At 43.6% G+C, this 27,856-nt stretch overlaps 1 protein-coding gene and 1 long non-coding RNA gene across 3 annotated transcripts in view; one reads left to right on the plus strand and one right to left on the minus strand.

Annotated features, from left to right (window-relative positions):
* Positions 1 to 2,417, minus strand: part of COBLL1 (cordon-bleu WH2 repeat protein like 1) — a 110,622-nt gene extending 108,205 nt beyond the window's left edge. Inside the window, exon 1 of the mRNA XM_066612119.1 lies at positions 1,930 to 2,417. Within this exon, the coding sequence (XP_066468216.1) occupies positions 1,930 to 1,976 (47 nt within the window). The 5' untranslated portion in view covers positions 1,977 to 2,417. The remainder of the gene's footprint in view (positions 1 to 1,929) is intronic.
* Positions 1,481 to 27,856, plus strand: LOC136636824 (uncharacterized). Of its 2 annotated transcripts, none has more exons than XR_010793552.1 (2): positions 1,481 to 1,666; positions 23,826 to 27,856. It is a non-coding gene; the product is annotated as an uncharacterized lncRNA (long non-coding RNA). The 2 variants fall into 2 exon arrangements; XR_010793553.1 differs by lacking the exon at positions 1,481 to 1,666 and adding an exon at positions 1,752 to 1,817.

Genomic DNA, 27,856 nt, shown 5'->3' on the forward strand with positions numbered 1-27,856 from the left:
TTTGTGCAAGGCCTTTTATAGGCCTTGAGCTATTGCAAGACCTTCATTCATTCATATAAGTTCATCTTTAATATATTCATTTATGTAAACATATGTAAATTTATTCAAATTTTAAATGTAAATTAATTATTTTTTCCCTGGCCCCCGACACAGTGTCAGAGAGATGATGTGGCCCTCCTGCCAAAAACTTTGGACACCCCTGTTCCAGAGGTACCACATGTATATCAAGGGCATGGAAGGAGGGGTTTTCAATTGCCTCCCAACTTATGGATTCCCACACCTTCAAAACCTGTTTAAACCCAACTCTTCCTGTAGTCCAGAACTAACCCAAAATTTTTTGGTTCAGTAACTTGTTTGGTTTTTACTTTCAGTAGGCAAATGATATGAGGGAATACATTGACATACTGTATTAGTCTTATGCACTGTCATGCAATACTAGATTGATGCTTTTGTTTTGGAGTGTTGTACCAACTATCTTAATTAGAAGCTCTTCTTCCCTCCACTCCCTGCATCCCACATATTTTCCTGTTCACAAAAGAGACCGATTTCCTCAACTCCAGATATCACATCTCACACATTTATACACATGCTAAACTACTTTTGTAAAACCACCAAGATGGTTCTCAAATCTTTTGCAGAAAGTGTTCCAAGGTACAGTATTCCCTTTCAAACGCTCCAGCCCAACAATCACTTATTATCCAGCTGAGCGGAGCTGACCTCCCTTTTCCTGCTCACAGTGTAGTCATTGAAATGAACAGGATGCCTTTGCAAGGTGCATTTACCAGCACACTTTGTCCACATCACACCCTGTCCTTAAAGGCAGATTATTACCATGAGTTGTTTTTTTTTTAAACTGGTTTTTATAAACAGGGCTGTTCCAAACATGAAACATCACAGTATTTTTTACACCACAATGGATACCCATTGTTTCACAACCTCAAACAACGTGGGGAAAAGCAAACAACCTTGCAGAACAAGACTAAAACTCGCAGACAAACAACTTGGAGCAAGTACTATTGAACTGCACTATTGAAGGGCTCAATCCTATCCAATTTTCCAGTGCTGGTGCAACCATGCCACTGAGGCATGTGCTGCATCCAGTGGTGGGGCAGCAGTCTTGGGGCTGCATTGCACTGGTGCTGGAAAGCTGGATAGGATTGGGCCCTGCCTTCCAAATGAAGGCACATCTGGTTGTCATGTTTTATACCTTTTTAAGTGAACGGTACAGCTCAATTCCACAAACGTTTACTCAGAAATATGCCCCACTGAATTCAACGTGACTCATTTACACAGCCAGTCCAGAAAAAGCAACTGTGTGTGTAGTAAGACAGGCTTCAGAGGAAGGGATTGCTTCTTAAAAAGATCATTTCTGCCAAGCCCACAGATGTACACATTTGTTCCCTGATGCATACACTCACCGTTGGGCAGAAACAGCTTCAGCTGTTATGCATGCTTCACTCAGAAGTATGCCCCACTTGCATTCAAAGGCACTACTTACTCTCCAGCCTCCAATCAGAACATCGACTGCACCAATTGCAAGTAAGAGCCCCTCGATGGAGAGCAGTGCCAGCTCCACAGACCACTCACTACAGCAGCAGCAGCGCCTACTTAATTGTGATGTCTGGCCAGCTCTCCCCACGCAGGCTGCCCTCGTTAGCCAATCCAGGTAACCTTTTTTTCCCCCTGGATCAAGGAAAAGGGGAGGGAGATCACCAGCCAACCAAGGGCGAGAGAAGAGCAACTTGTTGCAACTTGGTCAAGCGTCTGGATCGATTGGAGACTGTTGCAGCCTGCAGAAGGGCGGAGGGAAGGGGTTGGTGAGTGCTCCAGACAGGCGTTTAACCCTCTGGTGCCCGGCCCCCAGGTGTCCACATTTGGTCCCTGTGGGCAGAAATGGCTTTCAGGCGCCCCAAAGCAAGTGCTGCTTACCCGGAAGGAGGCAGGCGGGGCCGCGCGGTGCAAGTGGGGCCGTCCATTGCCCTTCCCAGGCTGCTCCAGGTGTCTCTCGGTCTCTCTCCAAGCTGGCGCGCCTTCTCTGCGGGGCGTGAAGGAGAGCGCCTTGGCCCACCTGAGCCTCCTCACCTGCCTGGAGCCCCCGGTGGGGACTGCGGGCTTGGGCGTGCTGCTGCTGCTACTCGGCTGCCTCCCGCCACTGAGGCGGCCCCCGCGGCAGGCGCTGCATTCCTCCTCCCCGGCTTCCAAGGGCGCGCTTGAAGCTGGCTTCGCGCGCGCCCAGCTTTGCGCACGCCTGCCACGCACCCAAGCCCTTGCCTGCCTGTCTCCTTCCTTCCCTCCCTGGGAGCCGGGCACGGAACGCCAGAGGGACGGGAGGGAGGCTGCTGCAAACCACACCTAGGAAAAGTTTGCCACAGAAGCTGGCGGGGCGCGCGCAGCCTTCCCGGCTGCAGGCGCCAGAGGGAAACGCGGAGCTTCCCTGTTCCCCCTCCCGCCCCGCCGAAGCCCTGACGTGCTGCGGGAGGCTGAAGCCCCCACTCGCGGGACTCGCCCGCTCGGCGCGCTGCACCCCCTCTCCTCCCCCCCCCCCCGTCCAGCGAAGCGTTCCAGAAGCTGTGGCGAGCTGCGCTCCCCCATTCCCGCCGCTAGGATGTCAGCGCAGCCTGGGCAGGTGGGGGGTGGAGGAAAGGCTCGGGCACGGGAAGGAGGTGGTCTTGCCACGTTCTCTCCTTTCCAGGCACGCCTCAGGGCGCAGCCGAGCCTTTCCTCTGGGCCGGGGTGACCAGGTGTCCTCACCACAAAAGAGGGCAAGGCACTGAGAAACGTGGGAGGCGACGAAAGCAAAGCCACCAGCACTCGTGGGTGGATTTGATGGGGTCAATGTAAACACTGTATGCAAGGGGAGTGGAGAGATGCTCTTTTCTCTCTCGCACAACACCACAGCCAGGTGACACCCGCTAAAATTGAGTGTCGGCAGAGTTAGGGCAGACAAAAGAAAAGACTTCTTTACTCAGCGTGTGGTTGGTCTGTGGAACTCCTTGCCACAGGATGTGGTGATGGCATCTGGCCTAGATGCCTTTAAAATAAGGGGATTGGACAAATTTCTGGAGGAAAAGTCCCTCACGGGTTATAAACTGGGATGTGTATGTTCAGCCTTCTGGTTTTAGAAGTGGGTTACCTCAGAATGCAAGGGATGGCACCGGGATGCAGGTTGTCTTGGCACCCGGCTTATCCCGTCTGTATAAAGCATGCCACTTGGAGCTTCCCCTCATCACAACCACATCAGTAGTAGGAAGTACATACCTTATGTCAAACTATTTTGACAGCTGAAAGTCCCGCCCCTTTTTACTGGAAATCCCGCCCCCTAAGGGGGTTCAAGTGACCCCTCAAACAACTCCCCCCACTGCCCCCCACCACTGGGGAGGGTTTTTGGGGCACCCCGACATTTGGTTTGGCGGGAAAAGGAACCCGTCAATAAAAGTGTGGGAAAGGGGTTCATGTGACCACTCAAACAACTCGCCCCGTTCCCCTCGACCGCTAGGGAAGGGTTTTGTAGCACCCCGACATTTGGTTTGGCGGGAAAAGGAGCCCCCCAAAAAGTGTGGGAAAGGGGTTCATGTGACCCCTCAAACAACTTCTCCCGTTCCCCTCGACCACTAGAGAGGGGTTTTGTAGCACCCCGACATTTGGTTTGGCGGGAAAAGGAGCCCCCCAAAAAGTGTGGGAAAGGGGTTCATGTGACCCCTCAAACAACTTCTCCCGTTCCCCTCGACCACTAGAGAGGGGTTTTGTAGCACCCCGACATTTGGTTTGGTGGGAAAAGGAGCCCCCCAATAAAGTGTGGGAAAGGGGTTCATGTGACCCCTCAAACAACTTCTCCCGTTCCCCTCGACCACTAGAGAGGGGTTTTGTAGCACCCCGACATTTGGTTTGGCGGGAAAAGGAACCCGTCAATAAAAGTGTGGGAAAGGGGTTCATGTGACCCCTCAAACAACTTCTCCCGTTCCCCTCGACCGCTAGGGAAGGGTTTTGTAGCACCCCGACATTTGGTTTGGTGGGAAAAGGAACCCGTCAATAAAAGTGTGGGAAAGGGGTTCATGTGACCCCTCAAACAACTTTCCCCGTTCCCCTCGACCGCTAGAGAGGGGTTTTGTAGCACCCCGACATTTGGTTTGGTGGGAAAAGGAGCCCCCCAATAAAGTGTGGGAAAGGGGTTCATGTGACCACTCAAACAACTTGCCCCATCGTCGCCGACCAATAGGCGCAGGTTTCATAGCTCTCAGACCACCGTGTGGAGCCAATGGGAAAAAAGGGGGAGTGGGAACAGGTCCGGACATGTCCTTGTATTTAAGGCACAGGTCCTTTGGGGGGGGGAGGGAGAAACCTGTTCAGCCTTTTGCTGTTGCTGCTGTTTCTGCCATGGCCTCCCCTCTGAAAAGCTCACCCGCTTCGCCTTCTGAGACCGAGACTCCCCAGTTGGAGTGCGAATCCCCTGCTAGGGAATTGACCAAGATGGAGAGCCCCGAAGAAGAGAAGGAGAAGGTGCTGCCTTCTGAGGGGGGGGGAGACCCCGGTCAGACCCGCGGATTCTCAAAACTACGTTCGCAAGCTGTTCAAGATGGAGAGCTGCGATGAGCCGGAGACCCCAGACAGACCCACTGATTCTCAAAGCCTACCACAGGCACCTATGAAGAAGAAGCAAAAATGTAGGCATTATGAGGATGACGTGTTACCGTTTCCATCTTTGAACCTGGTTTACCAATTTGCAATGGAAGAACCACCTGTACCTAGAGAACCTGAAGGAGAGGTAAATTATTGTGCTTGAGTGCATACGTGAGTGTGTTGCCTGAAATGTAAAAATCAAAAAAATACTTATTTGTGTTTTTTTTTTCTGTAGGCTATTCCAAAGAAGGACGCTTTCAAAACGTTACGAAACCTATGTCTGAAAGTAAACCACAGAATGTGGAACACCTTCTAAATGTCATCAATTGCCATGACCCAACTGAAATCTAACCATAAAGGTGTTCTCATGATTACATCATCTTATTCACTGACAGGTGAAGACAGCTCTGAAGTTCAAAGCAGCATTAAGTATAACTGGAAAATGGGTGTATAATATTCTGTTAAAATACTAAATGGCAAGGTGTTGTAAAGTAATAGCAGCAGCTAATAAATAATGTGTCCCCATCCAACATATTAAACTGTCTTATACTCAGTCAGACCATTAGTCCAGTATTGTCCACTGTGGCTTGCTTTGGCTTTCTAGGGTTTCAGTCCTCAGGGTTCTCAGTCCTGACTGGTATGGACAGGGATGAACCTTGTACTGTACTGCTGAGCTGTGGCCCCTCCTCCCATCATCACAACACTTCAGATTTATCCAGGCAAATGAAATAATTGCAATGTATGTTGATCAGGTTTACCTGAATATTTTATTATTACTTGTAAGGGGCAGATATTGTGGTAGTCTCAAACTTATAAATATTATTTTAGTATGCATGATGTTTTCGTCAGCTTTGAAACTAATGGAAATTGTGGCAGTAGTTACAGGTTAGAATTTGACCCCCAGGTGGGAAAAAATAATGTTCTAAAGCAAGGGTGGCCAATCTGCAGCACAAATGCTACTAGTGGCACACTGACTCTTTCTGATTGGCATGCATGAAGTTGCCATATATTTTTGAAAAACTTTTAAATGATAACAAAGAATTATTACAAAAAATGGCAACGAAAGAAAACTGCAGTTTACAGTTTGCTTGCTTTCTTTGCTACTTCTTACACAACAAACCTTCAAGTTTCTAATGCTGCAGTGTGCACACTAAGGGTGGCCACACCTACTGTGCTTGACTTGCTTTGACTGAAAAACAGGCAGTAAGGTAAGAAAAGAATTTTGAATAGGAGAGAAAGTCCATAGGGCAAATGCTAGAGAGCTGCATTTCACTAACAGGCATGTCACTTGCTTACCCAAGAAGTCTTGGGGTGGGCTGTGGAAGGCAGCAGGGGACAAGCGGGACAGCGCAGAGATGACCAATGAGATCAGCAAAGGCCAGATGGCGCAGCTGTGTGGAGATACTATCTTTGAGAAAATCAGTCGCAAAGAGGTCCTGGCTAAGTTATCATCTTTGATAACAAGAAAGTGAGCAAGCAGAGGGGGGCTGGGCTGTGCAGAAGGGGAGTGAATACATGTTATATAGACTTTGGAATGGGTTCCACAAGGCCAGACTAAAGGTCCATGCAAGCTGTCTTTCTGGCCTCATCAGCAGTCAGCCAGGTGTCTTTGGAAAGCCACAAATAAGCAACAGCATTCTCATGTTTTTTGCTCCGTACCATCTGGTACTTGGAGACATACTGCTCTTGAACTTGGAGGCTCTATTTAGCTAGCTTGATAATCACTAAAAAAAAAAAGACATTAAAGTGGAGTGACATGTTCAAGATTTTCTACATAAAAAGTGGCACATCTTGTGCTTCGGGTTGGCCACCCTGTACTTAAGATTACAGTGTGGGTTCTTTGTTTCCTCACAAAATGTTAATTTCCACCTACTGATTAAATCTCTGCCTACTAGTTTCCTTGTATCTAGAGTTCCTCTTTTTAAATTTCTGTTGCTGCTTTTATATTATGAAATAGCTGTTTTATATTTGAATCTACTCTTATATTTTTAATTTTAAGTGTTTAATTGTTAAATATTTTTATTCAGATGTTTTATCTTCTACATGTTTTACTTTGATGTTGAGTACGAGAACAGTGCTATATAAATCTTTTAAATAAATATCTGTCATTGTATTTTTAATTATTTGTATCTTTTTTTGGAAAGCAATCCCAAACTGACTTGAACTAAGTATTTGCTGAAGTTCACCTGTGGCTCACTATTCTCTTTGTATCTCTCCGTATCTAATGAGAGCATAAATATGAAACAAAGCAATAACTTCCCCTCGCCTGAACTTGTCTCCCATGCCATGACACACATGTTGATTACATGTGATTTGACTGTGCCTTCTGACAAATTAATAGCAGGGCTTCATATTACAAAATGTGACACAGATTCGGATGCATCACAGAAGCCCATAAATAGAACGCACAATGCTAAAACATGGTTATATGCTTGATTAGATGCAAACCTTGGACTCAGAGGCTCCCTCTTTCCTTCTGCTTGGCTAGCAGGGAGGTTTAAAGCTTCTGATTTGATATAGAAACATGATCAGACATGATTATTTATTCATCTACATGATTAAATATTTGTGGTTATCTTCTAGTTTATGTTCATATCAATATTTGTATAAACAAATACTGATGTATATAAAGCTGACACTAGAATGGCTGGGAACTTGTTTTGTTCCTCTAATACAGTGATTTTCATCCTTTTTCATCTCATGGCATTAAAATTGTCAAGCCACACCCACCAGATTTTTGACCATTTAGAAGGTACACCATGTTACCAGAGGGGGGCTCACATCCCCCATTGGCCCTACTAATAAATGACCTTCCCACAAATTTCTGTGGCACACCTGTGGACCACTCGCAGCACACCAATGTGCCATGGCACAGTGGTTGAAAACGGCTGCTCTAATATTAATATACTAAAAGTAATATATTTACTATATAATAATAAATAATATTGTGGAAATATTTGTTCCAGTATATTATTTGTTGACATTTCATTCATAAAATAGGCAACGGAGTCCATGTACCTTTATTTGTTTGATTTCATACCGGATCATTTTGTGAGTGTCAAGTGGATCATCACTTGCTGGAACCACCTTTTCACTTGAAATTTTTTTTGCTCTAATCACTGTAAGAAAATGAAAAAGAAATGTTAATGGCAACAAAACGGATGTTTTCTTATTCCCTTGCTTTTTATTTAGTGTTATACAATACTAGGATTATAAAGTACAGCTACTGTGCTAACATATTCAGTACTATTTATGTTTTTCCCCCAAAGCAAATAACAGAATCTTCAACACCAGAGTTTGAATGGATTGCTTATCTGAATTTCTTCACGTTTCTGGAAATGCAGTCTTCTCTCAGCCAGACACAGGTCAAAAACTGGGGTTAATCCTGAAGGATTGCATTCCAATAACTTGGAAATTTTCAAACTTTTTGACATGGGAACAGAATCTGTATCTGGTTTTTTTCACGTGCAAAAATCAGACACAGGTCAAAAACTGGGGTTAATCCAGGACTATTGCAGAATTTGGGGTCTGTTTTTCACGTGTCTTCTTTTAAGATTTATGGTGTGAAAATAAAAACATACTAACTTACCAACATTTTTGTTTATTGTATGGGCCTGGGAAGAAAAAACTAATTGGAATGTCCAGTTGTGAGGGGTACTGAGATTTTTCCTATAAAAGGGGACACCTTATTGTGTGTGTCAGAACATCTCTCAAAAAAGGTTGCAGTTCTTTTTGGTAAGCATATTGCTCTCTCTCCTTTGCTTTTGGAATTTGTATGTGTTGGGGCGTGTATGTGAATCTGTTAGAATTAAATTTTGCTTCTCTCTAACAGAATCTGTATGTCAGATTGTCTGTCTCAGAGTCCTATTAGGTTGTCTTTAATTCAGGGACCATGCTCTGTGATTTTGGGAGGGGTTGGGGATGTTTTTTCGCGTGTTCTGTGATCCTGTGTGAATCTGTTAGAAATTAAAAAATGCTGCCTTTATTCATAAGGGGGAGATGGTCAGGCTGCACAGTTTTTTTTGGAATGTTCCTTTTCACCTGTATGACTTGAATTTTGATCATTATCCAGCTAGGACAATGGCTGTGTGTGTGTGTGTGTGTGTGTGTGTGGGTGGGTGGGTGGGTGGGGTGGGGCTGTCAGCAGAGGCCTCTCTTATTCATTGTGGGCCTTTACACTTTACAAGTGGCCAGTACACTCAAGCATATCTCTGCCTGCTTATTGTCTGGACTGGATCTGTAAAGTGGGAAAAATATTGACCTACCTGGAAGGGTTGTTAGGGGGATGCCACAAAGATTTATGGTGTGAAAATAAAAACATACTAACTTACCAACATTTTTGTTTATTGTATGGGCCTGGGAAGAAAAAACTAATTGGAATGTCCAGTTGTGAGGGGTACTGAGATTTTTCCTATAAAAGGGGACACCTTATTGTGTGTGTCAGAACATCTCTCAAAAAAGGTTGCAGTTCTTTTTGGTAAGCATATTGCTCTCTCTCCTTTGCTTTTGGAATTTGTATGTGTTGGGGCGTGTATGTGAATCTGTTAGAATTAAATTTTGCTTCTCTCTAACAGAATCTGTATGTCAGATTGTCTGTCTCAGAGTCCTATTAGGTTGTCTTTAATTCAGGGACCATGCTCTGTGATTTTGGGAGGGGTTGGGGATGTTTTTTCGCGTGTTCTGTGATCCTGTGTGAATCTGTTAGAAATTAAAAAATGCTGCCTTTATTCATAAGGGGGAGATGGTCAGGCTGCACAGTTTTTTTTTTTGGAATGTTCCTTTTCACCTGTATGACTTGAATTTTGATCATTATCCAGCTAGGACAATGGCTGTGTGTGTGTGTGTGTGTGGGTGGGTGGGTGGGTGGGGTGGGGCTGTCAGCAGAGGCCTCTCTTATTCATTGTGGGCCTTTACACTTTACAAGTGGCCAGTACACTCAAGCATATCTCTGCCTGCTTATTGTCTGGACTGGATCTGTAAAGTGGGAAAAATATTGACCTACCTGGAAGGGTTGTTAGGGGGATGCCACAAAGATTTATGGTGTGAAAATAAAAACATACTAACTTACCAACATTTTTGTTTATTGTATGGGCCTGGGAAGAAAAAACTAATTGGAATGTCCAGTTGTGAGGGGTACTGAGATTTTTCCTATAAAAGGGGACACCTTATTGTGTGTGTCAGAACATCTCTCAAAAAAGGTTGCAGTTCTTTTTGGTAAGCATATTGCTCTCTCTCCTTTGCTTTTGGAATTTGTATGTGTTGGGGCGTGTATGTGAATCTGTTAGAATTAAATTTTGCTTCTCTCTAACAGAATCTGTATGTCAGATTGTCTGTCTCAGAGTCCTATTAGGTTGTCTTTAATTCAGGGACCATGCTCTGTGATTTTGGGAGGGGTTGGGGATGTTTTTTCGCGTGTTCTGTGATCCTGTGTGAATCTGTTAGAAATTAAAAAATGCTGCCTTTATTCATAAGGGGGAGATGGTCAGGCTGCACAGTTTTTTTTGGAATGTTCCTTTTCACCTGTATGACTTGAATTTTGATCATTATCCAGCTAGGACAATGGCTGTGTGTGTGTGTGTGTGTGTGTGTGTGGGTGGGTGGGTGGGTGGGGTGGGGCTGTCAGCAGAGGCCTCTCTTATTCATTGTGGGCCTTTACACTTTACAAGTGGCCAGTACACTCAAGCATATCTCTGCCTGCTTATTGTCTGGACTGGATCTGTAAAGTGGGAAAAATATTGACCTACCTGGAAGGGTTGTTAGGGGGATGCCACAAAGATTTTTAGTAACGCTGCAGATGATAGCAGCTAGTAGGTAACTTCAAATGAGTTGACAAAAAACAACTCAACAACCAATCAACCCGATGATGGCAACACACTTCTCAGAAAGCTATGTGGACCAGATCTCTGATGGTTTGGTCTTAAGCGTGGTCTAATTTGTGGGTGAGCAAATGTGTTCAGTGCTAAGGGCTATATTAGGCATATTAACATGAACTGGAGAACTGCAAATAGTGTCCGTATTTGAGACACAAAATTCATTGAAAGGATTTGAGAAAAGAGATAGCTTCATATTACACTGAACTTTGGTTTTTACTGTAATGTTGGCATGACAGGCTGTTTCCTTCTACAGGGATACTGACTGGCCGCTGTGTTAATTACAGTGCCACTTCCCAGACCTGTGAGATCCAGGGTTGGTGCCCTGCAGAGATGGACTCTGTACCTGTGTAAGTGGTTGGAGAGCCCAATCCCTGATTCGTTCAAAGTAAGATACTATTGCTCACACTGTATACCTTCAAACAGAGTTGGAAAAGTGGTCAGTGGAATCATACTGTCCCATTCACCCACAGAGTTTTTTGTTTGTGGGCAAATATTCCTTGAAGCTGAGAATTCTCTTGTGTGGGTGGCCTACATTATTATATTATGCTATTATATTAAGATGCAAACTGATAACAAAGGGAGGAATGATTACTTTCTTTGGCAACAGTTGACTCTTGGTCAAGAGCTCAGATCAAATGCCCTTGATCAAGAGAGACATTTAGTGGTACCTTCTACAATGTATGCATACTTTATCCAGATCAAAATGGGCTTCCCAAGGCTAAGGAACAGAGGGCAGTTCCTCTGAGGGTGTGGGGGATGTGATTCAGTACTAGTTTGTTTCGTATGTTCCCCCCATCACCAGAACTCCCCAAATCCACTGCTCCAAGAGGTTGATTCCAACCATTTTTCTCCCAACAGACCCGTCATGCTGGAGGCAGAAAACTTCACCCTCTTCATTAAGAACAGCATCCGCTTTCCACTCTTCAATTTTGAGAAGTGAGTCACTAGAGTGACTCTAGAGTAAGAAACTCAAGCTCTTTTGAGTTTCTTAGATTTTTGGTGAACTTTGGCCCAGAGTTAGCTTCATGGCCAAGAATGATATGGTATGGGGACAGCTGGGCACCACCAATCTTCTTACTGGTGTGTAATTTTTAAATTCCAGCTATTGCACTGACTCTGACATTTCTCCTGTTAGCAGTGAAGAAAGGTAGGGAAAAGTCTGAAGATGGTCAAAATGTGCACAACTGGGGTTGGATCTGTTTTAGAGCATATTTGATGGAGATCTGATCCTTCAGCGGTTGACTCTGGTTCAACATATATGCTGAACATATATAACATACGTTTTATCTTGATAAGCCACAACTGCTGCTGCAGCACAGCTATTGTTGGTCTGTGCCACAGTTTCCTTCTCTTGACACACAGGGCCTCCAACAATCCCCAGGGAATAAGTCACATCAGCCATGGGGCATTTCTGTGGCAGATGACTTTTTGGCAGGTTGTTTTTAACCAAAGTTCACCAAAAATCTAAGAAACTCAAAAGAGCTTGAGTTTCTTACTCTAGAGTCACTCTAGTGACTCACTTCTCAAAATTGAAGAGTGGAAAGCGGATGCTGTTCTTAATGAAGAGGGTGAAGTTTTCTGCCTCCAGCATGACGGGTCTGTTGGGAGAAAAATGGTTGGAATCAACCTCTTGGAGCAGTGGATTTGGGGAGTTCTGGTGATGGGGGGAACATACGAAACAAACTAGTACTGAATCACATCCCCCACACCCTCAGAGGAACTGCCCTCTGTTCCTTAGCCTTGGGAAGCCCATTTTGATCTGGATAAAGTATGCATACATTGTAGAAGGTACCACTAAATGTCTCTCTTGATCAAGGGCATTTGATCTGAGCTCTTGACCAAGAGTCAACTGTTGCCAAAGAAAGTAATCATTCCTCCCTTTGTTATCAGTTTGCATCTTAATATAATAGCATAATATAATAATGTAGGCCACCCACACAAGAGAATTCTCAGCTTCAAGGAATATTTGCCCACAAACAAAAAACTCTGTGGGTGAATGGGACAGTATGATTCCACTGACCACTTTTCCAACTCTGTTTGAAGGTATACAGTGTGAGCAATAGTATCTTACTTTGAACGAATCAGGGATTGGGCTCTCCAACCACTTACACAGGTACAGAGTCCATCTCTGCAGGGCACCAACCCTGGATCTCACAGGTCTGGGAAGTGGCACTGTAATTAACACAGCGGCCAGTCAGTATCCCTGTAGAAGGAAACAGCCTGTCATGCCAACATTACAGTAAAAACCAAAGTTCAGTGTAATATGAAGCTATCTCTTTTCTCAAATCCTTTCAATGAATTTTGTGTCTCAAATACGGACACTATTTGCAGTTCTTCAGTTCATGTTAATATGCCTAATATAGCCCTTAGCACTGAACACATTTGCTCACCCACAAATTAGACCACGCTTAAGACCAAACCATCAGAGATCTGGTCCACATAGCTTTCTGAGAAGTGTGTTGCCATCATCGGGTTGATTGGTTGTTGAGTTGTTTTTTGTCAACTCATTTGAAGTTACCTACTAGCTGCTATCATCTGCAGCGTTACTAAAAATCTTTGTGGCATCCCCCTAACAACCCTTCCAGGTAGGTCAATATTTTTCCCACTTTACAGATCCAGTCCAGACAATAAGCAGGCAGAGATATGCTTGAGTGTACTGGCCACTTGTAAAGTGTAAAGGCCCACAATGAATAAGAGAGGCCTCTGCTGACAGCCCCACCCCACCCACCCACCCACCCACACACACACACACACACACACACACAGCCATTGTCCTAGCTGGATAATGATCAAAATTCAAGTCATACAGGTGAAAAGGAACATTCCAAAAAAAACTGTGCAGCCTGACCATCTCCCCCTTATGAATAAAGGCAGCATTTTTTAATTTCTAACAGATTCACACAGGATCACAGAACACGCGAAAAAACATCCCCAACCCCTCCCAAAATCACAGAGCATGGTCCCTGAATTAAAGACAACCTAATAGGACTCTGAGACAGACAATCTGACATACAGATTCTGTTAGAGAGAAGCAAAATTTAATTCTAACAGATTCACATACACGCCCCAACACATACAAATTCCAAAAGCAAAGGAGAGAGAGCAATATGCTTACCAAAAAGAACTGCAACCTTTTTTGAGAGATGTTCTGACACACACAATAAGGTGTCCCCTTTTATAGGAAAAATCTCAGTACCCCTCACAACTGGACATTCCAATTAGTTTTTTCTTCCCAGGCCCATACAATAAACAAAAATGTTGGTAAGTTAGTATGTTTTTATTTTCACACCATAAATCTTTGTGGCATCCCCCTAACAACCCTTCCAGGTAGGTCAATATTTTTCCCACTTTACAGATCCAGTCCAGACAATAAGCAGGCAGAGATATGCTTGAGTGTACTGGCCACTTGTAAAGTGTAAAGGCCCACAATGAATAAGAGAGGCCTCTGCTGACAGCCCCACCCCACCCACCCACCCACCCACACACACACACACACACACACACACACACACACAGCCATTGTCCTAGCTGGATAATGATCAAAATTCAAGTCATACAGGTGAAAAGGAACATTCCAAAAAAAAAAACTGTGCAGCCTGACCATCTCCCCCTTATGAATAAAGGCAGCATTTTTTAATTTCTAACAGATTCACACAGGATCACAGAACACGCGAAAAAACATCCCCAACCCCTCCCAAAATCACAGAGCATGGTCCCTGAATTAAAGACAACCTAATAGGACTCTGAGACAGACAATCTGACATACAGATTCTGTTAGAGAGAAGCAAAATTTAATTCTAACAGATTCACATACACGCCCCAACACATACAAATTCCAAAAGCAAAGGAGAGAGAGCAATATGCTTACCAAAAAGAACTGCAACCTTTTTTGAGAGATGTTCTGACACACACAATAAGGTGTCCCCTTTTATAGGAAAAATCTCAGTACCCCTCACAACTGGACATTCCAATTAGTTTTTTCTTCCCAGGCCCATACAATAAACAAAAATGTTGGTAAGTTAGTATGTTTTTATTTTCACACCATAAATCTTTGTGGCATCCCCCTAACAACCCTTCCAGGTAGGTCAATATTTTTCCCACTTTACAGATCCAGTCCAGACAATAAGCAGGCAGAGATATGCTTGAGTGTACTGGCCACTTGTAAAGTGTAAAGGCCCACAATGAATAAGAGAGGCCTCTGCTGACAGCCCCACCCCACCCACCCACCCACCCACACACACACACACACACACACAGCCATTGTCCTAGCTGGATAATGATCAAAATTCAAGTCATACAGGTGAAAAGGAACATTCCAAAAAAAACTGTGCAGCCTGACCATCTCCCCCTTATGAATAAAGGCAGCATTTTTTAATTTCTAACAGATTCACACAGGATCACAGAACACGCGAAAAAACATCCCCAACCCCTCCCAAAATCACAGAGCATGGTCCCTGAATTAAAGACAACCTAATAGGACTCTGAGACAGACAATCTGACATACAGATTCTGTTAGAGAGAAGCAAAATTTAATTCTAACAGATTCACATACACGCCCCAACACATACAAATTCCAAAAGCAAAGGAGAGAGAGCAATATGCTTACCAAAAAGAACTGCAACCTTTTTTGAGAGATGTTCTGACACACACAATAAGGTGTCCCCTTTTATAGGAAAAATCTCAGTACCCCTCACAACTGGACATTCCAATTAGTTTTTTCTTCCCAGGCCCATACAATAAACAAAAATGTTGGTAAGTTAGTATGTTTTTATTTTCACACCATAAATCTTAAAAGAAGACACGTGAAAAACAGACCCCAAATTCTGCAATAGTCCTGGATTAACCCCAGTTTTTGACCTGTGTCTGATTTTTGCACGTGAAAAAAACCAGATACAGATTCTGTTCCCATGTCAAAAAGTTTGAAAATTTCCAAGTTATTGGAATGCAATCCTTCAGGATTAACCCCAGTTTTTGACCTGTGTCTGGCTGAGAGAAGACTGCATTTCCAGAAACGTGAAGAAATTCAGATAAGCAATCCATTCAAACTCTGGTGTTGAAGATTCTGTTATTTGCTTTGGGGGAAAAACATAAATAGTACTGAATATGTTAGCACAGTAGCTGTACTTTATAATCCTAGTATTGTATAACACTAAATAAAAAGCAAGGGAATAAGAAAACATCCGTTTTGTTGCCATTAACATTTCTTTTTCATTTTCTTACAGTGATTAGAGCAAAAAAAATTTCAAGTGAAAAGGTGGTTCCAGCAAGTGATGATCCACTTGACACTCACAAAATGATCCGGTATGAAATCAAACAAATAAAGGTACATGGACTCCGTTGCCTATTTTATGAATGAAATGTCAACAAATAATATACTGGAACAAATATTTCCACAATATTATTTATTATTATATAGTAAATATATTACTTTTAGTATATTAATATTAGAGCAGCCGTTTTCAACCACTGTGCCATGGCACATTGGTGTGCTGCGAGTGGTCCACAGGTGTGCCACAGAAATTTGTGGGAAGGTCATTTATTAGTAGGGCCAATGGGGGATGTGAGCCCCCCTCTGGTAACATGGTGTACCTTCTAAATGGTCAAAAATCTGGTGGGTGTGGCTTGACAATTTTAATGCCATGAGATGAAAAAGGATGAAAATCACTGTATTAGAGGAACAAAACAAGTTCCCAGCCATTCTAGTGTCAGCTTTATATACATCAGTATTTGTTTATACAAATATTGATATGAACATAAACTAGAAGATAACCACAAATATTTAATCATGTAGATGAATAAATAATCATGTCTGATCATGTTTCTATATCAAATCAGAAGCTTTAAACCTCCCTGCTAGCCAAGCAGAAGGAAAGAGGGAGCCTCTGAGTCCAAGGTTTGCATCTAATCAAGCATATAACCATGTTTTAGCATTGTGCGTTCTATTTATGGGCTTCTGTGATGCATCCGAATCTGTGTCACATTTTGTAATATGAAGCCCTGCTATTAATTTGTCAGAAGGCACAGTCAAATCACATGTAATCAACATGTGTGTCATGGCATGGGAGACAAGTTCAGGCGAGGGGAAGTTATTGCTTTGTTTCATATTTATGCTCTCATTAGATACGGAGAGATACAAAGAGAATAGTGAGCCACAGGTGAACTTCAGCAAATACTTAGTTCAAGTCAGTTTGGGATTGCTTTCCAAAAAAAGATACAAATAATTAAAAATACAATGACAGATATTTATTTAAAAGATTTATATAGCACTGTTCTCGTACTCAACATCAAAGTAAAACATGTAGAAGATAAAACATCTGAATAAAAATATTTAACAATTAAACACTTAAAATTAAAAATATAAGAGTAGATTCAAATATAAAACAGCTATTTCATAATATAAAAGCAGCAACAGAAATTTAAAAAGAGGAACTCTAGATACAAGGAAACTAGTAGGCAGAGATTTAATCAGTAGGTGGAAATTAACATTTTGTGAGGAAACAAAGAACCCACACTGTAATCTTAAGTACAGGGTGGCCAACCCGAAGCACAAGATGTGCCACTTTTTATGTAGAAAATCTTGAACATGTCACTCCACTTTAATGTCTTTTTTTTTTTTAGTGATTATCAAGCTAGCTAAATAGAGCCTCCAAGTTCAAGAGCAGTATGTCTCCAAGTACCAGATGGTACGGAGCAAAAAACATGAGAATGCTGTTGCTTATTTGTGGCTTTCCAAAGACACCTGGCTGACTGCTGATGAGGCCAGAAAGACAGCTTGCATGGACCTTTAGTCTGGCCTTGTGGAACCCATTCCAAAGTCTATATAACATGTATTCACTCCCCTTCTGCACAGCCCAGCCCCCCTCTGCTTGCTCACTTTCTTGTTATCAAAGATGATAACTTAGCCAGGACCTCTTTGCGACTGATTTTCTCAAAGATAGTATCTCCACACAGCTGCGCCATCTGGCCTTTGCTGATCTCATTGGTCATCTCTGCGCTGTCCCGCTTGTCCCCTGCTGCCTTCCACAGCCCACCCCAAGACTTCTTGGGTAAGCAAGTGACATGCCTGTTAGTGAAATGCAGCTCTCTAGCATTTGCCCTATGGACTTTCTCTCCTATTCAAAATTCTTTTCTTACCTTACTGCCTGTTTTTCAGTCAAAGCAAGTCAAGCACAGTAGGTGTGGCCACCCTTAGTGTGCACACTGCAGCATTAGAAACTTGAAGGTTTGTTGTGTAAGAAGTAGCAAAGAAAGCAAGCAAACTGTAAACTGCAGTTTTCTTTCGTTGCCATTTTTTGTAATAATTCTTTGTTATCATTTAAAAGTTTTTCAAAAATATATGGCAACTTCATGCATGCCAATCAGAAAGAGTCAGTGTGCCACTAGTAGCATTTGTGCTGCAGATTGGCCACCCTTGCTTTAGAACATTATTTTTTCCCACCTGGGGGTCAAATTCTAACCTGTAACTACTGCCACAATTTCCATTAGTTTCAAAGCTGACGAAAACATCATGCATACTAAAATAATATTTATAAGTTTGAGACTACCACAATATCTGCCCCTTACAAGTAATAATAAAATATTCAGGTAAACCTGATCAACATACATTGCAATTATTTCATTTGCCTGGATAAATCTGAAGTGTTGTGATGATGGGAGGAGGGGCCACAGCTCAGCAGTACAGTACAAGGTTCATCCCTGTCCATACCAGTCAGGACTGAGAACCCTGAGGACTGAAACCCTAGAAAGCCAAAGCAAGCCACAGTGGACAATACTGGACTAATGGTCTGACTGAGTATAAGACAGTTTAATATGTTGGATGGGGACACATTATTTATTAGCTGCTGCTATTACTTTACAACACCTTGCCATTTAGTATTTTAACAGAATATTATACACCCATTTTCCAGTTATACTTAATGCTGCTTTGAACTTCAGAGCTGTCTTCACCTGTCAGTGAATAAGATGATGTAATCATGAGAACACCTTTATGGTTAGATTTCAGTTGGGTCATGGCAATTGATGACATTTAGAAGGTGTTCCACATTCTGTGGTTTACTTTCAGACATAGGTTTCGTAACGTTTTGAAAGCGTCCTTCTTTGGAATAGCCTACAGAAAAAAAAAAACACAAATAAGTATTTTTTTGATTTTTACATTTCAGGCAACACACTCACGTATGCACTCAAGCACAATAATTTACCTCTCCTTCAGGTTCTCTAGGTACAGGTGGTTCTTCCATTGCAAATTGGTAAACCAGGTTCAAAGATGGAAACGGTAACACGTCATCCTCATAATGCCTACATTTTTGCTTCTTCTTCATAGGTGCCTGTGGTAGGCTTTGAGAATCAGTGGGTCTGACCGGGGTCTCCCCCCCCCTCAGAAGGCAGCACCTTCTCCTTCTCTTCTTCGGGGCTCTCCATCTTGGTCAATTCCCTAGCAGGGGATTCGCACTCCAACTGGGGAGTCTCGGTCTCAGAAGGCGAAGCGGGTGAGCTTTTCAGAGGGGAGGCCATGGCAGAAACAGCAGCAACAGCAAAAGGCTGAACAGGTTTCTCCCTCCCCCCCCCCCAAAGGACCTGTGCCTTAAATACAAGGACATGTCCGGACCTGTTCCCACTCCCCCTTTTTTCCCATTGGCTCCACACGGTGGTCTGAGAGCTATGAAACCTGCGCCTATTGGTCGGCGACGATGGGGCAAGTTGTTTGAGTGGTCACATGAACCCCTTTCCCACACTTTATTGGGGGGCTCCTTTTCCCACCAAACCAAATGTCGGGGTGCTACAAAACCCCTCTCTAGCGGTCGAGGGGAACGGGAGAAGTTGTTTGAGGGGTCACATGAACCCCTTTCCCACACTTCATTGGGGGGCTCCTTTTCCCACCAAACCAAATGTCGGGGTGCTACAAAACCCTTCCCTAGCGGTCGAGGGGAACGGGGCGAGTTGTTTGAGTGGTCACATGAACCCCTTTCCCACACTTTTATTGACGGGTTCCTTTTCCCGCCAAACCAAATGTCGGGGTGCTACAAAACCCCTCTCTAGTGGTCGAGGGGAACGGGAGAAGTTGTTTGAGGGGTCACATGAACCCCTTTCCCACACTTTATTGGGGGGCTCCTTTTCCCACCAAACCAAATGTCGGGGTGCTACAAAACCCCTCTCTAGTGGTCGAGGGGAACGGGAGAAGTTGTTTGAGGGGTCACATGAACCCCTTTCCCACACTTTTTGGGGGGCTCCTTTTCCCGCCAAACCAAATGTCGGGGTGCTACAAAACCCCTCTCTAGTGGTCGAGGGGAACGGGAGAAGTTGTTTGAGGGGTCACATGAACCCCTTTCCCACACTTTATTGGGGGGCTCCTTTTCCCACCAAACCAAATGTCGGGGTGCTACAAAACCCCTCTCTAGTGGTCGAGGGGAACGGGAGAAGTTGTTTGAGGGGTCACATGAACCCCTTTCCCACACTTTTTGGGGGGCTCCTTTTCCCGCCAAACCAAATGTCGGGGTGCTACAAAACCCTTCCCTAGCGGTCGAGGGGAACGGGGCGAGTTGTTTGAGTGGTCACATGAACCCCTTTCCCACACTTTTATTGACGGGTTCCTTTTCCCGCCAAACCAAATGTCGGGGTGCCCCAAAAACCCTCCCCAGTGGTGGGGGGCAGTGGGGGGAGTTGTTTGAGGGGTCACTTGAACCCCCTTAGGGGGAGGGATTTCCAGTAAAAAGGGGCGGGACTTTCAGCTGTCAAAATAGTTTGACATAAGGTATGTACTTCCTACTACTCACATCACTGCAACAGAAAACCAGAGCGAAAGAGCTATGATGATGAACTTGGTGGGCCACTGTGAGCTGGACTAGATGGAAGATGGGACAGTGGCTTGATCCAGCAGGGCTGTTCTTATGTACTGTTATTACTTATTATTAAATTGAAAACTATATTACCTATAATTTATTACAATACGTATAATTTATTAATTTCAAGAAGGCTATGCACTGCCTGTGGGGTCCCGCTCACAGAGAAAAGGAGGTCATTTAAGTTATTTTCCAGGACACGAAGCTAAAAAAGAGGACATGTACGGGAAAAAGAAGACATCTGGTCACCCTGCAGCCCTGGCTCTTTTTCGAGTGGGGTTCACTCAGATGGGCCGGATTTTTCCCTCAGAAACCCAGAGGCGTCTTGCAGCACCTCAAAGATATATTGTGGCACAAAAAAGTTCATGCATCAGAATAGAACCCACAGAGCCCTGCACTGTCCCCCCACGAAACTCCCACCCAGTCAGTCCCTGATGGCACAGTGGTTACCCATTGACAGTGGTGTAGCTAAGGGGGTGCAGGGGGTAGCAGCTGCACCGGGCATCAAGCTTTAGGGGGGCAACAAGCTGAGCTTGACACTAGTGACCAAAACTGAAAATCTTGGTATGTATGATTAATACCATCATGTTATATATCATTGGAAAGGTAATTTAATGTAGAATGCAATGAATCAAACCCCATTGGAATATCTGTATTCTAACAAAAGTTATGGCTAATTAACCAGAAAACGAAAACACAATTGCCTTATAGAACAAAAAGTGGATTTTCTTAACTCAAAACTGACCTATGAGACTGATGGTGCCCCTCTTATATTTAGCAAGAGAAGAATAACCATCCCTCTTCACCCCAATACAGTGTCTTGAACCTATCAAGGGCACCCTTTTTATTTACTTAATTAATTTGATTTTTTCTGGAGGGGGGCTACAAATCTTCTTTGACCCAGATAGCAGATAGATGCCTTTTCACTTTTGAAAAAGCCCAGACGTGACATCACTTCCGGTTGTGACATCATTTCCAGGGCAACATTTTGAGCTTGGCACTGGGCTACATGATCATTAGCAACTCCACTGCCCATTGGTTACCCACCCAGTTACCCACTGGTTACTCAGTGGTTCGGCCATTATTACTGACACAGTTTGAGTTGGCTTGGCTGTGGACCCTTGGCTGTGGATGGGTGTGTGGACCCTTGATCAGTACCAACCTGCCAGTCTCTGCTGTCACCCCTATACTTCTGGCAACCAAAGTATTTATAGAACCAGCATGGTATTATGGGACAGACCTTGGTTCAAACCCTTGCTTATGCATAAAACTCAGTGGGCGACCTTGGACTAATCACTCTCTATCTAAACTCTACCACAGGATTGTTGAGGAGTTGCCAAATTTTGACTTCAAACATTTCATCCAGTTCTTGGGGTGGGGAAGGGGTGGAGTAAACCATACACCAGCTTTATCTTGGTTCCAGTGGGTGGTGAGTAGGCTCAGCCACTATAGGGAAGCACTCATGTAAGAAATAGGTGTGGGAGAAATCTTCACTTTCTTTTTTTCCTTCTGCGAGCCTGCATCTACTCAGCAGAGCACGTGGGAAATAGCAATGGAAAACTAAATACATGTACACTATAATCTTGAACACAGTGGCACGTGAACTGGTGCACTGGGACTGAGCTCAGCGACATGGTGCCTTGCTACATGTGGTCGGTCATACATGTCCAGCATATGGAGTAAGTGAAAATACTGTTGCTGGCCTTGACTCAGACCTACCTCAAAAACCCAACTGGGCTCACAGTTTTTACTGGTTCATTGACATCCTTCACTTGTGAGAATAAAACAGGAAGGGAACTGATCCCTCAGGTCAAGACAAAAATGTAACATAAGAGCCCCGCTGGATACGACAAAGTGCCCATTTAGTCCAGCTTCCTGTGACTCAGTGGCCCACCAGATATCATTAGAAGCACTCAGGACAACATGATACCTACATCTGGTTGCCACTCCCTTGCACCTGGTAGTCAGAGATAGCCTACTTCTAAAACCCAGGGATTACATATATCATAATAGTACCCATGCACAAGGTACTATGTTTTAGCATTAGACATACTCACAATCTGCATATGTGCAAAACATATATGGGGCTTCTTCTCAGTGTGGTACAACTGCTGACAAATGACAAAAGTGCTGCTGGTTCCACACAATGTCAGCAGAACAAGGTTCCCAAACAATATACTAGACGTCTCAGTGGCAGCTCCATACACGTTGTGTTTTCACTGAGAACATAAATTGAGACTCTCCTTCATCTGTCTCACCTTCAGAGGTTGCGCAAGTAGTAACTGGGACAAGATCTTTGGTGTTACCCATCTTTGGAACGCCCTTTCCATAGATGTGTCCTTGAGATCTTACATTTTTATTATTTAGGCACCAAAGATGATTTTATTTTCCTGGGTTATTGCTTAAATTGCATCATGACTCTGGGCTACTTCTGCTGCTGTGGTTTTGATGCTGTTTTTGATTTTATCTATTTATTGGTTGAATTTTACTGTTTTATAACAATAGAGCACATATGGTGGAAAGGATAGATATAGCTTAAATAAGTAGATCTGGTTCACATATGCACGTAGGTTGCATGATTTCTCTTGAATGTGTGAACAGACATTACTGAAAAGCATCACCAAAATCCTAAATGTGTTCCTTAGAATTTTGGTTCATTTCTGTGGAACATCCACATAAGTGGGGCAAGGACGGTGGACAGATATTCCCATACCATGGGCTCATGTGAAACTAAAACACAACAAACAGAATGAAGACCCACTCAAAAGAAATATGGAAAGGAAATATTAAACCATCACAGGCCATTATCTGCAGTGTAACATAAGCCAATTCTAGAATATCAGATTTGCACCGTTTTCTAGGACTGCAATACTAGTATACATACTTTCCTGGAAATGGGCCCCATTGAACATAATGGAACTTACTTCTGAGTAGACATACATAAGCTTGTGCTGCAGGACAAGTCACTGAACCAAGATTCTGAGGACCTAGAGCAAGCAAAAATTCTAAGGAAACAGATACTCAGGAAAAAAATGTGCTTGTAAACTCTCCATGACCAACACTCATGACATCCTATGACAGAATTGTTGTCTGACAATAATGGTCCTAAACAGACCAAATATGAATCCAGTTTTGTGCTGATTTTTCTCTAGCAATTTATCTTGAAGTTAAATTGCTGGCTGGCTATTTTATATAACTGACCTTTCAAAAAATCTTAACTGTACCTAATCTCCCATGGAGCACAGCACATTGCATGTATGGATAAGTGAGTCTTTGTTCAAGTTACATTTACAGTGTGTGCTACATAATGAGTGTTGCATAATGAAAGGAAATTGGCAAACAAAGGTTTTTATATCTTTACCTTTGTTGATTTTTCAGCCTGTTCTTTCAGCAATACAGGCTCAAGTGCGCACACACCAAAATCTTCCACTGTGCAGAATATTATGCATTGCTATGTTTGGTATTGATGTTCTCTGTTTTGCTTTCTGCTTGCTCACAGGTGAGTAGGGATATACATCCTGATCACATGCTGCCTCTTGACACACCCAGCTAAGCTGTTCCAGTTCCCAGACCAAGACAAAAACTGTTGGTAAATCAGATGGATTTCACTTTCTGCTCTGTTGCCTGATCTCCTGAGAAGAAAGCAGGTCTCTCTAAATCTTTGTGAAGTGAAAAGTCCTAGAAATGGGGGAGGGTAGGAGTTTCACTGTCTTGAAGTCAAAAGGCATTTGCAGTGAACTACTACAGGTACCTATTTGGGACCCTCTCTCCCAAGGCTGGATTTAACACTGTTTAGAGTGGAGAAGGCAGCAGGGAAGTTTCTAGTATCACAAGTGAACCTGTTGCACTCTTTAGGCTCCTTTAAAATCTTAGTAGCACAGAATGCATTGGCTTATTCTTTCTCACACGATAATGGAGCAGTGCATTAGTTCCCCCACTTGATGAAATATGAAATACATATAGACCAGCCATTTTCAGCCACTATGCCGTGACACACTTGTGTGCCAGGGAAGATCTGCAGGTGTGCTGCAGAAAATTGGAGGAAGATCATTTGTTAATAGGTTCACTGGGGGATGTAAGCCCCTGCTGCCTGTATGGTATGTCTTGTCAATTGTCAAAAAACTGATGATGTGCCTTGATTATTTTAATGTCAGGATGCCATGAGATGAAAAAGGTTGAAAATCACTGACATAGACCATAGCTGCAGTCAGAACAGTATCATTATTAGCTGTAAGCTACTTGTGTATGCTTGGTACAGTTCTATCGCTGAGCTGGCAAAGGGACCCTGCCACCCAACTGCAGGATGCAGCACATGCCCCATTGGCACAGCTGTGTCAGTGCAGAAAGTTGGTTAGGATTTGGGTCTAAGATACTTGAGGCTCAAAATATTGCTTTGCATATGTCACCTTTAGCTTGTTACAGTCTTTTCCTCAACTGCTGACAAATCATTACTTTCTCTGGCTGCTACATGTAACTGCTTTTTAACTGTTGTTTTGTTTTCTAGTTTCATGCCAGCATTGAGGCCTAGCATTTCATGCCAACCAATTGCCTATGAGGCATAGCTGGAGGCAAACCTCCATTGTTTGCAAGAAACCAACCACACCATACATTTATTTGGAAAATATGCAGTTAGAGGTCCTAGTAAATACACCATTTTCCATTTCAATGTGAGGGAGCTAAATTCACAGCAAATTTCATAGACTTTCTCTTGGGTTTAGTCAAGATTTAACTGCAAAGAAAGCAGTGCATTGTTAGAGCATTTGTTGCAATTACTTTATGTAACTCGTCAAATATAAAGATTGAGGAATATTCACACGTTGTATGAAAAACAGAAGATTACCAACTGCCCCCTGAGGCTGCAATCCTGTACATACTTTCCTGGGAGTAAGTTCTATTGAACACAATGGGACCTATTTCTGAATAGACATGCATAGGATTGCACTGTACATGGCACATCTGTGTGCCACATTATTTCCATTGTGCGGAAGCCTATATTGTGAACAGTTTTTTCAAGATTTACTTCACTGGTTCAGAAGAGGTCCTTATTTAAATACAGTATATTGTACTGGCAGGAAACATGCAAGCCTTTCACCCAAATTTATATTAATTTAAAATAAATACTTGTAGGATGCTGTTAAACTTCTCTGTAATCATGAACATTTATCCCATGATCTCTGGAATGATAGTTAAGTCATAGGACCTCAAAATAACAGACATTTGTTTTTGCTCCTCTTTTCAAAGAAAGAGTCTGCTATTTTTTCCCCCCATGACACTACTGCAGGCTTTTGTTGCAGAGTGATTCATTGTGATGAGCCACCACATACTGAGTCACTTACCAGTGCTGGTTTCAGTATTAAGAGCCACAAAACATCAATATTTATAGTCATTTATACATACAAGTAGTTATTAATAGTTTGCCTCATGGTCATAGATGGAAGAATTTCCAGTGCTTCCCAAACTTTTTAGAGGCCCTAGAGGCTGCTGCCTGATTTATAAATACCAAGGGATGTGGCTATATTGATGATAAGGCAGCAGTGCTCCCCCCCCCCATAGCAGCTTGTTTCACCCTTGATGCACATAGCCTAATCTGCCCTGTCAGTTTCACAAACCATTAAAAATGGGGTTACAATCCCCTGGTGGGTCCCAGACCCAGAGATTGGGAACAGCTGTGTTCCAAGCACAGTGCATAGGATATTTTTCTTCTCAGATACTGGTTCCAGGAAGAACAGGGACTGGGATTCTCCACTTCTGCTTCATATTTATTTTGTTGACGATTGTACAGACCCTAATTCTATTTTTTAACTGATTTGTCCCCTGCACACAAGTAGGTCAGGAAGGTTCACCTGCCATGTAGGATAGTGTAATGGAAGATCAGAAGAGCATCAGGTGGATGATGTGATGTTGACAGTGATTCCATGTTTTGACAGCTGTTTGACAGCTCTGGGAAGGGCAGGGCTGGCTCCACAGCTGTAATCAATCAAGGCCAATGGAGACCTGGTTGGACACCTGAGCTTCATTTGACCTTGATGGGACTTTGAATTGGCATGGAATGAAGAGATGGCTCACCTGAGCCTAATTTGGACTGAACAGGAGCTAAGGAGGAAGCTCACAGCTGAGCTGCATTTGGACTTAATGGGACATACAAGGATAAAAGGCAGCTTCAGAAGGAGCAAAGCTATCCAGATAGAGCTATCCTAACCCAGATGGAGATGCTATCTGACTAAGAGCTACCTGACTCAGACCTACAGAAGAAAGGACTGTAAGGACCCTGCTGAAGGAGGTGATCTGCTGGAGAGGAGGGACTCTGCTGCAGAAGACTGGAAAGACTAGACTGTGCTTTGAAGACCGGATTGGACTTGGACTGGAGGCTTCAGACCTTTACCCACTGAGTTAAGTGGAGATTTGGGGAGGGAAAGCCTCTGGACAAGAGGACTTGCAGGAGTGTCTGTGTTTGTAGCAATAATTTCTTGTTAATTGCTCACCTGATAAGGAGTTCTGGTCATTCCTTTGCACACCATAGCTGTTTTTCTTGGAAAAGGAGGGTGTTAATTAGCCAAAAGTGGGCATCAGAAGGGAGTTGAAATATTTGGATGGGATAAATTGGTGTAGTCGGCAAGATAAGGAAAATTGGGATAGGATGGAGACAGACTACAAGCTTTAAGTATGAGAATGGGGAGGGGGGGAACATACTGCACGTAAGGCATTGCTGAGCAAGAAAGCAAACCCTAAAATTAACACTGCAGAGAAGGAGGGTTGTTCTTGTATTTCCAGATTCATCTTTACAGAAAATGGGTCACCCAGTTTGTGCTCATCACAGAAATGTGTGTGCGCACAGTAATTTAAATACAGCATGGGATTAAAAGCTCCCAGTCTACAATTTATTCTATCATTCAAATTCTTACGATCACTACAGCTGATTATTGATTCAGGGCCCAATTCTGAGCTGCCCAGGTGCGCGGCTGCGGTGGCACCAAAAACGGCCACCACATCCGTGCACCCAAGGCAGCTGTGGGTGGCACCTTGGCAGAAGGGGACTTCCCTTCCCTTCCTGTGGGTAAAGGGAGTAGCCCCGCAATGGTACTACTCGATTCACCTCAGACCAAAAGGTCATTGGTGAGGTAAAAGCCTCAGGCACCTCCTCCCTGCCCTCCACCCACCTGGAACACCTCCTCCCTGCCTCGTCCCCCCCCACATGCCTGCTTTCCTCTCTGCTGCCTGGCAGTCCATGGGACCACTGAACGGTGGAGGCCAGGTGCCTGCCCAGCTCTAGCCCAGCACAGCCCAGCGCTGGGCTAGCACAGGCGGTTGCCCAGCATTAGTGCCTTATGGCATGTTTGCAACAATGCGCACTGGCAGTAAGCTGGCATGTGGAGCTTGGGATTGGGCTCTCAGTCCTGGCCCTTATCCTGAACATAAGTTTGTTTTCACTCTGCAATCAAAGAACTGTCATTCCTGTTTGTGTCATGAATGTCTTGTGACATTATTAATGCCCTTATCTTTTGGCATAAAATAAAGGAGAGTTTTTCACAA

The sequence above is a fragment of the Tiliqua scincoides genome, chromosome 1 (assembly GCF_035046505.1).
Source record: "Tiliqua scincoides isolate rTilSci1 chromosome 1, rTilSci1.hap2, whole genome shotgun sequence".
NCBI classification, from domain to species: Eukaryota; Metazoa; Chordata; class Lepidosauria; order Squamata; family Scincidae; genus Tiliqua; species Tiliqua scincoides.